This window comes from Passer montanus, unplaced genomic scaffold (assembly GCF_014805655.1).
Source record: "Passer montanus isolate IOZ18808 unplaced genomic scaffold, ASM1480565v1 scaffold57, whole genome shotgun sequence".
Classification (NCBI taxonomy): Eukaryota; Metazoa; Chordata; class Aves; order Passeriformes; family Passeridae; genus Passer; species Passer montanus.
The window spans coordinates 1,712,588-1,727,158 of record NW_024370705.1 but is presented as its reverse complement, the minus strand read 5'-3'; the positions used below and the strand labels follow the sequence as shown (position 1 = coordinate 1,727,158).

At 55.6% G+C, this 14,571-nt stretch overlaps 1 protein-coding gene across 1 annotated transcript in view; it reads right to left on the bottom strand.

The window, feature by feature from the left end:
• The window catches only part of KSR2 (kinase suppressor of ras 2), a 78,690-nt gene that overhangs the window by 39,405 nt on the left and 24,714 nt on the right, over positions 1-14,571 (bottom strand). The window contains exon 5 of the mRNA XM_039726112.1: positions 5,624-5,805. Within this exon, the coding sequence (XP_039582046.1) occupies positions 5,624-5,805 (182 nt within the window). The remainder of the gene's footprint in view (positions 1-5,623; positions 5,806-14,571) is intronic.

Below are 14,571 nucleotides of genomic sequence, written 5' to 3'. Positions count from 1 at the left end.
CACGGGAGGAATGTTCCCATTGAAAACCCCCCACCTTGCCACAATTAGCGCTAATTACAAGGGGGAAAACCCCATGAGCGGTCTGGGTTCAGGGAGGGAGGGTCAGGCTTTGTCGTGGGGACCCCGTGATGGAGAAGCGGCCGCGGGATCGGTTGATCCTCGCTCGCTTTGAGGCGTGACAGCGGCTGCGTCTCCCCATCCTCCCTCTCCCCATCCTCCCTCTCTCCCTCTCTCCCTGTTCCCTCCCTCCGCCCGCTCCAGCGCCCCGGAGCTGCCCCCGTGCCAGTGATTATTTCAAACCTTTATCACCAGCAGCCTCCTGCCTGCCTCAAAAATCCGAATTCTCCCGGCCACAATTCCCCTCGCCTAATTCCCCCCGCCGCCCTCTGCCCCTCCGAGCTGGCATTTCATTGGGCACAAGTGGAATTTCGCAGGGTGGCACCCACTGAGCAGCCCCATGGAGACTTCCCCCGGTCACCCACCCCATCCCTGCCTCCCGAGGGGCTCCCAAAAGCCAAACCCCGCTTCCCGATGCGGCGGCACTGCCCGGTGGCCGCGGTGCCAGGCAATGCCACCCTCCTTCCGACACCTCCGTGTTTTCCTTCGCCGCTCCAGCAAAGGTCAGGGCTCCTGCTCGGCGCGGCACAGCTCATCCCAAAATCAACAGCCGCGCTTGATGGGATCAGCTGTGCCAGCGGCAGAGCCGGGAAGGGGAGAACCGGCCGGGCCACGGGTGACAGCCACCTCCGGCGTGTCCCTGACAGGCGACACGGCAGAAGAGCCCTGCCACCCCGCTCGCCGGCGGTGACAGGCAGCTGTGACAGCCAGCGCCGCTCTGAGTGGCACCCGCGCGCCTCGGAGGTGACGGGGACGCGGCGCTGCTGCCCCCGCTGCCGCCCCGGTGAATTCCGGCTGGGCTTGTCCTGCATGGAGAAAAGCACCTGAGCTTCCCTGTTTCATTATTTTGGGGTTGCACCCTCCTTGGCTGGGCGGTGATGCCCTCAGAGAGCCCCAAACCCTCTCCAAGGACTCCTGGAGCACCTTCCAGGGGTGGCAGCGGTGCTGAACCACGGGGATGGGGAGTGTTCTGTCGCAATTGTCCCTTCCTCATCTCCTGAGCCCTGTCTGGATGTCAGGGAGCTGGTGGGAGCCCGTTATCCATCACAGAGACAGCCTGCTAAACAAACCCTCCTTCTACCATGTAGAAAATGGATTTATAGAGTGGCCAGAAAAGAACCAGAATCCACCACTACTACAGCAACCACGTTCCCATTCCGAATGGGACAGAGAAAATCGATGGAAGTGGGCTTGGTAAGAATCCCAGGATGAGTCACTGCAAAGCCAAGGAATGGCCAGGAGGCTTTGCACTTACCCCAAACGCCCCAAATGTCACCAAAATGCTCCCAAAGTGGGTGAGTCCCATGGAGAGATAAAGAGGAGACCAGGGTGGGAAGCCTCTTCCCAAATGAGTTCAACAGCAGAGGAAATCCAGGGTCAGGAGTATCCCCACCACCAGGCAAAAATCCCAGTCCAGAGACAAATCATAATATCCATGGAATGGTTGGGGGGGGAAAGAATCTCAAAGATGGTCTCTTCCCACCCCTGCCATGGCAGGGACACCTCCCACTGTCCCAGGCTGCTCCAGCCCCAGTGTCCAGCCTGGCCTTGGGCACTGCCAGGGATCCAGGGGCAGCCACAGCTGCTCTGGGCACCCTGTGCCCGCTGCAGTGACAGAGTTCCAGTGCCTCAGCCTGTGGCAGTTCCAGGGACACTGTCCCGGTGTCTCCCCTCCACCCTGGGTGTGCTTCCCACGTGGTCCCTTCAGAGACACCTCAGGCCTTGCTCGTGCTGCTTTTAGGGCCAAAAAAGGATGGGAGAGATCCCAGAGCAGCTGCTCCAGCAGCTTTCCCTCACCAGGACAGAAATCCATGCAGGATTCAAGGCACAAAGGCAGTCACACGCTCCCTCCATGAGTGCACGTGGCAGATATTCCACAGGGAATTTGGGAAGTGTCCCTGTCCATGTGGGGGGCTGGAATGGGATGGCCTTTAAGGCCCCTTCCAACCCTGTGGATCACAGCCAGGTGCAGTGGGTGGAAGGGTGACCCAGGATGGATCCAGCAGGCTGAAACCAAAGCTGAGCAGGAGCAGAGGGGATCATCTGGAGCAGGAGCTGCTCCCAGAGCATCTCTCCGGTAAGGAAAGAGTCCCCTTCTAACCCGGGCAGTTCCCCTTTCCAACGGGACAGTCCCATCCACCCAGCTCAAACGCCACGTTCAGCTGGCTTAAAGCCTGGCAGGGGGATTTCCCCCCCAGTTCCCAGCCTTGCAGCTCAGTCAGGCTTATCCAGACAAAGCTGTGCCCTCCGACTCTGCTGCCAGGGTGGGAAACCCTCCGGAGCCTCGCTGCCAGCTGTGGCCAGCTGTGGCTGCAGGGAGCTGCCAGCAGAGCTCCTGCCATGGCTCATGCAGGGCAGGTCAGGGGGGAGGGAACCTCCTTGGGTGGTCCCCAAGGAATGAGGTTCCCTTTGGGAAGTCCCCTCCTGGAGATGCTGGGGCTGGGACAGCGTTAGGGAGAAATGTCCCCCCCAAATTCACCCCAGCACTGGCAATGGGGACCATGGGGAGGGGGCATGGGTGGCACTGGCTGCTTCCCCATGTCACCTTCAACACCATGGACATGTCCTTGGATCCAGCCCGGTGCTTTCCAGAAGAAAAGCTGGATTTAGGGCTCCGGGACTCCCACCCCAACCCACTGGACATTTTCCTGGATCCCTGTCCACCCAACCTGCCTGAGGTCAGCCCTGCAGGGGCTCTCCCGGAGCTGGGGGGGCTCAAGGAGCTCTGGTGGCATCTCAGCACTTGTCACTTGGCCATCTCTGGTTGGGATCCTGCTCATGCTCAACACCATAAACTGCAAATTCCTCGCTCACAGAGCCAAGGGGAAGAGGCAGGACAGGGATTCAGGAGAATCCCCCCAGGGGAGAATCCCCCCAGATCCCTGGGGACCAACTCAGGGTACTCCATAATCCTGTGATTCCCCTGGCCAGATTTGCTGGAGGAAGAGGCTCCTTCCGCAGCTCCCTCCAGCCCTCTGTGAAAATCCATTCCCATCAGGACAAAGGGGTGTTAAAAATCAGAGGGAAGCATCCAAACCCTCTCCTGATCCGGGCCAGGGATGACTCAGATGGGAACGTGCTCCTGCCAGGAGCAGCAAGGCAGTGGAAAAGAAATCATGGAGAGACAGCCAGGGAGGGATGGGGCCTCACTGGGCTCCCCTCACCCATCTCCAGCTGACAACAAGAACAATTTTTGTATTTCCGTGCTTGGGGAAGTAATTCCACAGCAATCCAGAGCATCTGGGTGCTGTTGTGCTGCTCCCACAGGAGGAAAAGGGAAGAGGGATTTAAAAAAAACCATAAGGATGGGATATTGTGGAGAGCTCAGCTGTTGAACCACCACAAGGATGGGGACGGGGAATCCTTGGGATGCAGGAGGGCTTGGAACAACCCGCTCTAGGGGGAGGTGTCCCTGCCCATGGAAGTAGATGAACTTCAAGCTCCCTTCCAGCCCCAATCATTCCATGGTTCTGCTCCCTACAAACAAATGTCTGCCCTGCTTGGCATAACTCCCACACGGATGTTGATCCTGCAAGGACCAAACAGTGTGGAAAAAGGTTTTACAGCGACTTCTGTGAGCCAGAGAGAAGTTTGATCAGAGAATCCATGTTTAGCCCTGAAAGAATTTCCTACTAAGGTCATTGACAAAGAAACCAAGAAGGAAAGAAGGATAAATAAGAGAAACCTGCAACTGCCTGTTCCAATGAGCACTTTGCTTGTCTTTCCTGACCAACGAGTAAAGTGTAAACTTATGGGCTTTGTAAGAATGTATAAAAAGCATGTGTGCTGCAAGAAAAACAGGTTTGAAGCCTTCTGAAAACAGAATCCATGTTTAGCCCTGAAAGAATTTCCTACTAAGGTCATTGACAAAGAAACCAAGAAGGAAAGAAGGATAAATAAGAGAAACCTGCAACTGCCTGTTCCAATGAGCACTTTGCTTGTCTTTCCTGACCAACGAGTAAACTTATGGGCTTTGTAAGAATGTATAAAAAGCATGTGTGCTGCAGGAAAAACGGGTTTGAAGCCTTCTGAAAACAGTGTGCTGCTCTGTATTGCCTCCACCTCAACTACGACAAAACAGCGCCACTGATGCCAAACCTCCCAGCAGGGATCAACCAGCCGGGGAAACCCAGCTCCCATCCGGCCTGGAAAACATTCCCAGCAGCCGGGGAAGCCAGAGGGAAATGAGAGGAGACACCTCCCCAGCAGCGTCAGCCACTTGCCAGCCCATCACTGCCCACGGCGTCGTGCTGCGGCGGTGCCACCTTCCATCAGGATGTCACAGCATGGCACGCCATCCAGCACTGAGGGGTGGCCAAAACTAATCCAAGGAGACACCCATGGGGGGCTGGGAACGGGCTTTGGTCCCTGGCTCCTGCTCTGTTGGTCCGGGCTGCGAGCTGAGCACAGACATTCCACGTGGGAAACAGCAAGGCAGAAATCCCCCTCGCTCCGGGCAAGGAATGAGGTGTTGGATATCTCTGGGACAGCATCGTCTGCCTGCAGAGCTCCTGCCAGGTGCCACTGTCCCCAAAGGCAAAGGGACAGGAGGAAAAGGACAGCAGGACTGGCTGGATGAGCCCTCAGTGATCCCAAAGTGCCAGGGAAGGGAAGGGAAGGGAAGGGAAGGGTGCTGCAAACACTTCTTTGGCTGCAAAACCCTCCCCAGCCTGCTTCTTGAGCAGGAGGGATGAGTGGAAGACCCCAAAACAAGCCAGGAAGACATTTCCAGAAATGAAACGAGGGGAAAATCCAGGGAAGGGAAGGTGACAGAAACCCAGCCTGGATGTGGAGCTGGAGGAAGCTGTATCTGAGGAACAAGAGGCGAAGGGAACTTGACTTGGCTGGGAATCGCTCCCAGCAGCTGCCACGTGTTTCCTCCCGGGAAGTTCCTCTTGGGCCAGGAGCCACGCCTGGCTTGTAAAAGTTTCAGTCCCTGTGGAATTAATGCCAGCACTGCTCTGGGACCAGGAAATGAGGGTCAGGCTGTTCCTCCCACACCTGGGTGAGCTCATGGAGCCAAACCCACCCCGTGAGTGCCACCACCAGCATCTCCTGGGAGATGACAAAGCCCTGCCAGGTGGGATCAGGGCTGGCTGCTGGGATCAGCTCCACGGGGTTTGCACCAGGACTGGCTTCCCAAAACTCCACATCCAGCAGCAGGAGAGGTTTAAACACAGAGGTGAAACCACAAAGGTTTACAAAGCAACCCTCAAAAAAGTCACTTTTAGGTGACATCCAGGCAGTGCCACCAACCCCGACAGCACAGAAACCTCGTGGCTTTCCCAAAAAACTGAAATAATCAAGTTTTTGTGGCTCTCTTTGCCCAGAAGCACCCACAGATCTCTAAACACCAACATGAGGCACCTCCACAAGGGCTGGGCTCATTCCACAGCGCTCAACCAACGTCCTCCAAACCACTGACCCCAAAACTCCCCAGTGCCATGCTCTGCTTGGCATCTCCCACCCCTTGGAAGCGGGATCCGAGGCGCCCACGGGCACTCACTTGCAGAGAAGGTGGCTTCGGTGTGCACGGGCGGGGTGGAGGGCAGGAAGGGCGGGTACCCCACGAAGAAGGAGCGCAGGGAGCGCTCGGAGAGGAGAGGGGAGCGCTGGGCCGGGATGTTCTCACAGCTCCCCACGCTGTTGTGGATCTTGAGGTTCAGGGGCTTGTTCTTCTTCTTGACTCTGGGAGGGAAAAGAGGAAAAAGGAGGAAAAGTGAAGGGAAAGGAGTTGGGGATGGGCTGGTGGCACCCGTGGGATGGGGGTGTTGTTGCACCATCTCCCATGTGATAATTAATGCAACTTCCTCCTGAGAATTCCCAATCCCTCCCCACCATCAAACAAAGGCAATTTTCATTAAGAAACATTCCATAGCTTTTCCTTTTGAGAACCTGGGTGAAAAAAAAAATCATTGTGTCCAAAAGCTCATCAGCCTCAGCCTTGCTGACCTTGTCAAATCCCCTAAATGGTCACATTTAATGTCACTACTTCAAATAAAGGGCCCAAGCAAGGGTGAACTGCAGTGAGAATGTGATGGACCCCAAGAGATTCCCAGGAATCAGCTTGTCAAGGCACAGGGCTGTGGTGTGGACAACCCAAAACACTGGGGGAAGTTCCTCAGAAATGAAATTCTGCAGAACAGCGGGGAGGAGTCGCCCGCCTCCCCCTCCTGTCCCATTCTTCCACACGGGGACAAGGCCCCGTGTTGTTCTGCTGGCTCAGATGATCCCAAAGCTGCACCAGACTGGAAGGATTTGGGATGCAGCGTGACACTGGCAGCTCAGATGGGCCGGGCTGAGGATCCTGGCACCGCGGAGCCGCTCCGGCTCATCCGCTCCCGCTCCGGCTGCCCCGGAATGAGCACAGAGAGAGCCTGGGAGAGGCAGCTCAGCCCGCTGGAGATCTGCAGCATCTGGGACAGGGACCTTTGGAGAACATCTGGCAGTGCAACACCTCAAGGATTCCTGGAATGTTCCATCCATAATCCCTGCATCCCAACTGCATCCAGCTCGGTGTCCCAGCTCAGGAAGGACCTGGAGCTGCTGGAGAGTCCAGAGGAGGCACCAGAGATGCTCCAAGGGCTGGAGCCCCTCTGCTCTGGAGCCAGGCTGGAGAGCTGGGGGTGCTCACCTGGAGAGGAGAAGGCTCCAGGGAGAGCTCAGAGCCCCTTGCAGGGCCTGAAGGGGCTCCAGGAGAGCTGGAGAGGGACTGGGGACAAGGCATGGAGGGACAGGACACAGGGAATGGCTTCCACTGCCAGAGGGCAGGGATGGATGGGATATTGGGCAGGAATCATTCCCTGGGAGGCTCTGGAGCTGAAAATGTCCCACCACTCCCAGCGGTGCCCGGGGGCATCTGGCCCTGCCAGGCGATAGGAAATGGCCTCTTAATGAAGAAAATTAAACCATCTTCTAATAAGCTAATTATTTCCTCACACAGGAAAGCTGCTGCTGTGTTTAGGGTGGCTGCAAGGACCTCTTTGGGTGTGCTGGGTTCAGGATGGGGTGGATGGTTCCAGGCTGGTCCAGCTGAGCAGCTCTCCCAGCTTGGAACTCCTTGGGGTCAGCCCCACAGCCGATGGTCACGGAGCCATGAATGGGTTGGGTGGGAAGGGACATCAGAGCTCACTAAAGGACATGGCCAGGGACACCTCCCACTGTCCCAGGCTGCTCCAAGCCCCAGTGTCCAACCTGCCAGGGATCCAGGGGCAGCCACAGCTGCTCTGGGCACCCTGTGCCAGGGCCTGCCCACCCTGCCAGGGAACAATTCCTGCCCAAAATCCCACCTTTGGTGGCCCCAAATCCACTCCATCCCCTCACCTGCTGCTGTTCAATCCCAACCCCACCACAGGGTCTCCACCAAAAATCCCAGTGCTGCTCCCCTGGCATGGCCCCAGCCCCCTGAGCTCAACCCCAGCCCAAAGCCCTTCCTGAAAGGCAGTGATTAAGCACTAATCTCATTTTTTTCCACCCATAAATCAGTTCCAGACCAAATATTTACTGCGAGCATCATTTCCTCGCCAAGCAGGGCTGCTGACAGCTCTCATTATTAGGAAGGATGAGTGATTTTGGACAGAGAGATTTTTTTTCCTCTCTCTGTTTCTTCAAGAGAAGAAAAAACAATAAAGAATAATAAACACCAGGATCCAAGTGGGTGACTGGGCTGGCTGCCTGTCTCCCCATGGCTTTGATCCCTGTCCTGAGAGAATGGGGGCAAGAACTGAAGCCTGGAGAGGAGCAGGGACATCCTCAGCCATAGAAACCCCCTGGCACAGGGGGCTCACAGGGACAGGACATCCTGTCCCCTGGCTTGGGGACAAGGAGTGCCTGAGGGCCAAGGAGCAAACCAAGCCTTGTTTGGGCTTCTTCGGCAAGAAAGGGTCAAAAACCATCCTTGGGGCAGGGCTGGAGGATGAGGCCAGTCATGGGCACCTCATAAAGGACTTGCTGCCATGAGAGGTTGTCTGTCCGTCCATCCATCCATCCATCATCCATCATCCATCCATCCATCCATCCATCCATCCATCCATCCTTTCTCCTACACGGGTTGGAATGAGGTGATCTCCAAGGTCCTTCCCAGCCCAACCACTCCATGATTCCATAGATGGTGACAGGAAAAAAGGAAATGGCTTCAAACTAAAAGCGGGGAGATTCAGATGGGATTTTGGGAAGGAATTCCTCCCCGGGAGGGTGGGCAGGCCCTGGCACAGGGTGCCCAGAGCAGCTGTGGCTGCCCCTGCATCCCTGGCAGTGCCCAAGGCAAACATTTCCATCCTCCTCTCCTTTACCCAAAGTGGGGTAACATGTTGGAAATACATTGTGGTCCTGCCAGCCTGAATTCCCCATCCCAGCTGGGCAGGAGGAACCCCATTCCCTGTGCCAGGCTCCCAGTTCTGCAAGGACAGCAGAGGCAAAAAAGTGGAATTAAAAAACAAAACAAAACAAAACCCCAAACCAACAAAAAACCAAGGGAAAACATCAGCCTAATTTCAATTTTCCATAGGGATCAGGCCCAAGTCAACCCTGCTTCAGGAAAGGGAGGCAGGGAATTCCTCCCCGGGAGGGTGGGCAGGCCCTGGCACAGGGTGCCCAGAGCAGCTGTGGCTGCCCCTGCATCCCTGGCAGTGCCCAAGGCAAACATTTCCATCCTCCTCTCCTTTACCCAAAGTGGGGTAACATGTTGGAAATACATTGTGGTCCTGCCAGCCTGAATTCCCCATCCCAGCTGGGCAGGAGGAACCCCATTCCCTGTGCCAGGCTCCCAGTTCTGCAAGGACAGCAGAGGCAAAAAAGTGGAATTAAAAAACAAAACAAAACAAAACACCATACCAACAAAAAACCAAGGGAAAACGTCAGCCTAATTTCAATTTTCCATAGGGATCAGGCCCAAGTCAACCCTGCTTCAGGAAAGGGAGGCAGGATTGTGGAGCAGGTATTTTTTATTTTGGCTCCAAAGGGTTTTGAGGGAGCAGAGAGAACCACACTTGGTCCATCTCAAGGCTTGGAGCCCCCCAAAATCTGGGAGAAGCCCACAGCACCCTCCAGGGATGGCAGGAAAATGCCACCACAGGCTAAGGGTGCCTTACCTGCCAGATTTGGAGCAGATCCCGAAATCTGGACATCCCCACTTTTTTTTTTTCTTTTTTTTTTTCTTTTTCTTTGCCTCTCTCCATGGTTGTCCCACCATCTCCTCTGCTCCAGGAGGCTCCAAATTCCCGGGATTCTACCCCTCGCTGCAGGCCCCCAGCAGCACATCGGGATCAGCCCCTGTCCCACACAGCCCTCGGCTTCCCAAACCTTTCCCAAAATCCCGCATCTCAGCCCTTGGCACATCGTCAGCACCCCAGCATTCCCCTCTCCTTCACCTCTCACCACGCACTAACCCTCTGCAGACCCAAATTCCTCATTTTTCCTCCTTTTTCCCGTGCATCCCTCGGTCGGGAGAGCCCAAACCAAGCTCGTGGAGCATCGGGGCTAATTCCCAATTCCTAATTCCTGCCTCGGGGTGCTCGGGAAAATCAGTGCCGGGAGAGATTCCTTCTCAGACAGGTGAATGCCAACGATTGGGGCCGTAATTTCATGCAGGAATTTGCTAAATATATCATGATGGATGAAAAAAAAAATAAAATAAAATGGGGAATAAAAAAAAAAAATTAAAAAAAAAAAAAGCCGAGTGAGTTTGAAGCGTTTAATGCAAATCCCTTTAGGTGTCAATCCCGCCTGAATGGCTCATCCCCGCCTGCTCGGTGGGATCAGTCAAACGCTTATCACCGGCTTGGGAGCGGGGGGAACAGAGGCTTTCAACAGGCGCTGAAAAACAGGAGCAGACACCGGGACAAAGGGCCCGTCACCGCCTGCAGAGCCGGGGGAGGGCAGGGATTGACAGCGGGGCGCTGCGGGGAGGGCGGGCACGCTGTTCGGGATTTCCACAGAAAGGAGCCAGGTTTTGCCCTGCTGGGGTGTCCCGGGCTGGAAAAGCAGGATGTGCTGGGAGAAGCTGGAATTGAGGGTGGGCACAGTGGGATCCGTGTGTTACAGGGGGTAAAAATCCAGTGTTCACAGGGCTGTGATGCTCCTGGAATATGGTGTACCCCAAAAAGCATCCCAAAGGGGACACCCCAATCAGCCCCAGGCAGGGCTCACCCTCCATTCCCTACTCGTAAAAAACCTGGAAATCGAGTCAATGTTCACAAAGCTGTGATGCTCCTGGAATATGGCTGATCCCAAAAAGCATCCCAAAGGGGACACCCCAATCATTCCTCAGCTCTGGCAGCACTCATCTCCATTCCCAACTCTTAAGAAACCTGGAAATCGAGTCAATATTCTCAGGTCTGTGATGCTCCTGGAATATGGCTCATCCAAAACAAGCATCTCAAAGGGGGCACCTCAACCATTCCCCAGCTCCAGCAGCACTCACCCTCCATTCCCAACTCCTAGAAAACCTGGAAATCGAGTCAATGCTCACACGGCTGTGATGTTCCTGCAATATGGCTCACCCCAAAAAGCATCCCAAAGGGGACACCTCAACCATTCCCCAGCTCTGGCAGCACTCATCTTCATTCCCAACTCTTAAAAACCCCAGAAATCGAGTCAATATTCTCAGGTCTGTGATGTTCCTGCAATATGGCTCACCCCAAAAAGCATCCCAAAGGAACACCCCAATCATTCCCCACCTCTGGCAGCACTCATCTCCATTCCCAACTCTTAAAAAACACGGAAATCGAGTACGTAGCAACCTGCTCTGCAGGCATTTGTTGTCATTCCCGTTCGTATTGCCATTTAAAAGAATTAAAACGGGTTTAATTTAAAATTGAACCACAAGGCAGGAGCTGCCCCTGCAGCCCTCGGAGCCAGGTGATGTTTTATTCACCACTTTGCTCCTCGTCAGCACACACCAATTTCCACACAAGCGTTGCTCTTAAAGGAGGGGAAATAGAGTGGGAGAAAAAAAAAATAAAATCCTCTCCTCGGTATTTCAGCTGCAAAGGATTAAAGATCGCTGCTGCCTGGCCGGGAGTGCGTGGCCCCGGCCGGGATTCAGCCCCGAAGATTGATGGCTTTTGGAGTGGTTTAATTGCACAATATTCCCGATTAAATCAGAGCAAGGAGCAGGTGAAGTGCTGCTCCCGTGCCTCCTCCACCAGCAGCATCCACTGGAGTGGCAAAAAAAGGGAAGAAAACACACAGATTCACTCTGGCATTCTTTGGAATGGCAAAAAAAGGGAAGGAAACACACAGATTCACTCTGGAATTCTTTGGAGTGGCAAAAAAAGGGAAGAAAAGACTCAGACTGACTCTGGCATTCTTTCAGGCAAGAATGATTTGGTGGGAAGGGAGCTTGAAGATCATTTTATCCCAACCTTGCCATGGGCAGGGACACCTCCCACTGTCCCAGGGATCCAGAGGCAGCCACAGCTTCAATCTGTGCTCACAGGGAACAATTCCTTCCCAAATTCCCATCCAGCCCTGCCCTCTGGCAGTGGGAATCTATTCCCTGTGTCCTGTCCTCCTTACCAAAGCCCCTCTCCAGAATTTCTGCCACTTCTCCCTTCCTGTTCCCATTTTGGCACACAGATGGCAAAACCTGACCTTTTTCTCTAAGGATTCCCAAATAAACCATTAAAAACCCCACCCTGGCTAAGCAGTCTGAGCATTCCCAAACAGCCTTGGGGAGTCTGGATCAAAACCATCCCAGCTGGAGCCCTCCCAGCCAGGAAAGGAGGCACCAGGTCACCTTTGGCACTGGGATAAACACATAAACAGCTCCATGCCCACATCCCAAACCCATCCCAGCTGGAGCCCTCCCAGCCAGGAAAGGAGGCACCAGGTCACCTTTGGCGCTGGGATAAACACACAGCTCCATGCCCACATCCCAAATCCCTCGGTGCACTCAGGATGGCACCAGCTTCTGAAGGATTTTCAGCATTCAAGGCAGTGGATTTTTTGAACCTGCCTGAAAAGCTGAAGTTCCTTCATTCTCCACCCAAACCTGAGCAAGCTCCACACATGTTCAGACTCCTGAACAAGCTGGGGTTGAGATAAAGAAATAAACACAGAATATCCTCCAGATGTTCCATTTATCCTCCTCATTCCCATAAAGAGGCAACAATCCCTCCCTCCCCCGGCCAGAGAAAAGCAGCTCCTTCATATCAAAGCCTCAGCAGTTAAATATTTATCCAAGTGCCTGTCCCCACTTCCCTGGATGCCTGAATTTCCAGGCTCGACTCTGACTGATCTATTATTCTCTTTTCCAAGCACAAAGTGGAACTTTTTTATTACAGCTGCAAATTATAAGGATGGGAAATTCTTTGAAGGGAGTTTGAGCCAAACAGGTTTTTCCCCCCTCCTGCTCGGGGCTGCAGGAACAGCACTGGGAGCAGACGGGGGCAGGAAGGAGCTGCAAGAGGTAATTGCCAGGATCCTGGAGCTGGAGCTGTTTCTCATTAAGCCCCTTCTGTTTTCTTGGTTGCCACCGTTACGTTTCTTTGAGGGCCACCCGAGGGCACTGAGGGTGAGCTGGGGCCAGCCAGGGCTGCTGGGGCTGAGTCTCCTTCAGATGGAGAAGCTTCCACAGGGATTCAGGCCCTGCATGGGGCACTCTGAGGGTGTTTCCCCATCCCCAGACAACACAACCTCAGCCAGGTGGGGCAGATCCACCCCAGACTGGGCAATCCTGGAATGGTTGGGGATGGAAGGGACCTGAAAGCTCATCCAGTGCCACCCCTGCCATGGCAGGGACACCTCCCACTGTCCCAGGCTGCTCCAAGCCCTGTCCAGCCTGGCCTTGGGAACTGCCAGGGATCCAGGGGCAGCCACAGCTGCTCTGGGCACCCTGTGCCAGGGCCTGCCCACCCTGCCAGGGAACAATTCCTAATTCCCAATATCCCATCCAGCCCTGCCCTCTGGCAGTGGAAGCCATTCCCTGTGTCCTGTCCCTCCATGCCTTGTCCCCAGTCCCTCTCCAGCTCTCCTGGAGCCCCTTCAGGCCCTGCAAGGGGCTCTGAGCTCTCCCTGGAGCCTTCTCCTCTCCAGGTGAGCACCCCCAGCTCTCCAGCCTGGCCCCAGTCCCTGGAGCATCTCAGTGGTTCCTCTGGTTCTGAGGAGCACTCCCTGCCTTTGGTTTTCATCCCATTATCGCCAAGGAATGCCCTGGAGCTCTTGGCCAGCCCAGCACCTGCTTGGGCCACCGGAGCAGGTCAGGGCTGGGCTGGCAGGAGGGTCAGGAGAAGCTCCCACCAACCTCTTGAGGCACGAAGAAGTGAAGAGGGGAGCTGCTCCCTGCCTTTCCTGCACAGCCCCAGCTGGAAGACAGGGCTGGGAAGAGCTCAGGCAGTGCCAGGACCAGCAGTGGTCAGTCCCTCTCCTGGCCAGCCCCCCGGGCACTGCCCACAGCCCCTGCCCTCCCCGTGCCCTCCCTCCCAGCCGGGCAGCACACAGGAGCGCGGTGCCACCTCTCGCAGGGTGTTAATCCTTATCTAAATTCATCCTCACGCCCGTCTGGCTTTGAAAGGAGCCTCAGCTCCTCATTAAAGGACACGGTGAGAAGTTTCTCCTCTGAGCACGGTAAAGCTCCAGCGCCTCTGGATGGAATAGCAGGGCCGTAATTAACATTAATGACACTCCTAAGGAGCGCCACAGCCCGGAGCAGCGGGATCATTCCAGCACGGAGCCAGGTTGGTACGGGGGCCACTCATCACTGTCACCTCACGGTGTGCAAACCATCCTTTCAGGGAGCTGGACACATTCCAGGAGCTGTGCACAGCTCCACGGCCCGGCAGCAGCAGAGAGATTAATCAGGGGGATGATTTGGAAGCACAGGGAGAGATGCTGCTCGTTTTGCTCTCCAAATTCCCGCACTGCCACGCTCTGCCCCTCGCTGGAGTTCCAGGCTGGGCTCTGTTTTCAGGATAAAAAACAGCGTGGAGATCATGGAATCACGGGATCCTTGGAAATCATGGAATCCACCCATGTCCCCAAGTGCCACATCCACACAGGTTTTAAATGTCCCCAAGCATGGGGACTCCAACCCTGCCCTGGGCAGCTGTGCCGGTGCCTGACCACCCTTTCCAGGAGGAATTTTCCCAAATTCCACCCTGAGCCTGCCCTGGCCCAGCCTGAGGCCGTTCCCTCTGCTCCTGTCCCTGTTCCCTGGAGCACAGCCCGACCCCCCCGGCTGTCCCCTCCTGTCAGGAGCTGTGCAGAGCCACAAGGTCCCCCCTGAGCCTCCTTTTCTCCAGGCTGAGCCCCTTCCCAGCTCCCTCAGCCTCTGCTGGGGCTCCAGCCCCTTCCCAGCTCAGTTCCCTTCCCTGGACATGCCCCAGCCTCTCCATGTCCTTCTTGTCATGAGGGACCCCAAAGTGACCCCGAGATCTGAGGTGAGTCCCAGGGGCCGGGCACTCCCTGCTCCTGCTGCCACCCGGGGCTGGCACAAGCCAGGTGCCAGTGCCCACC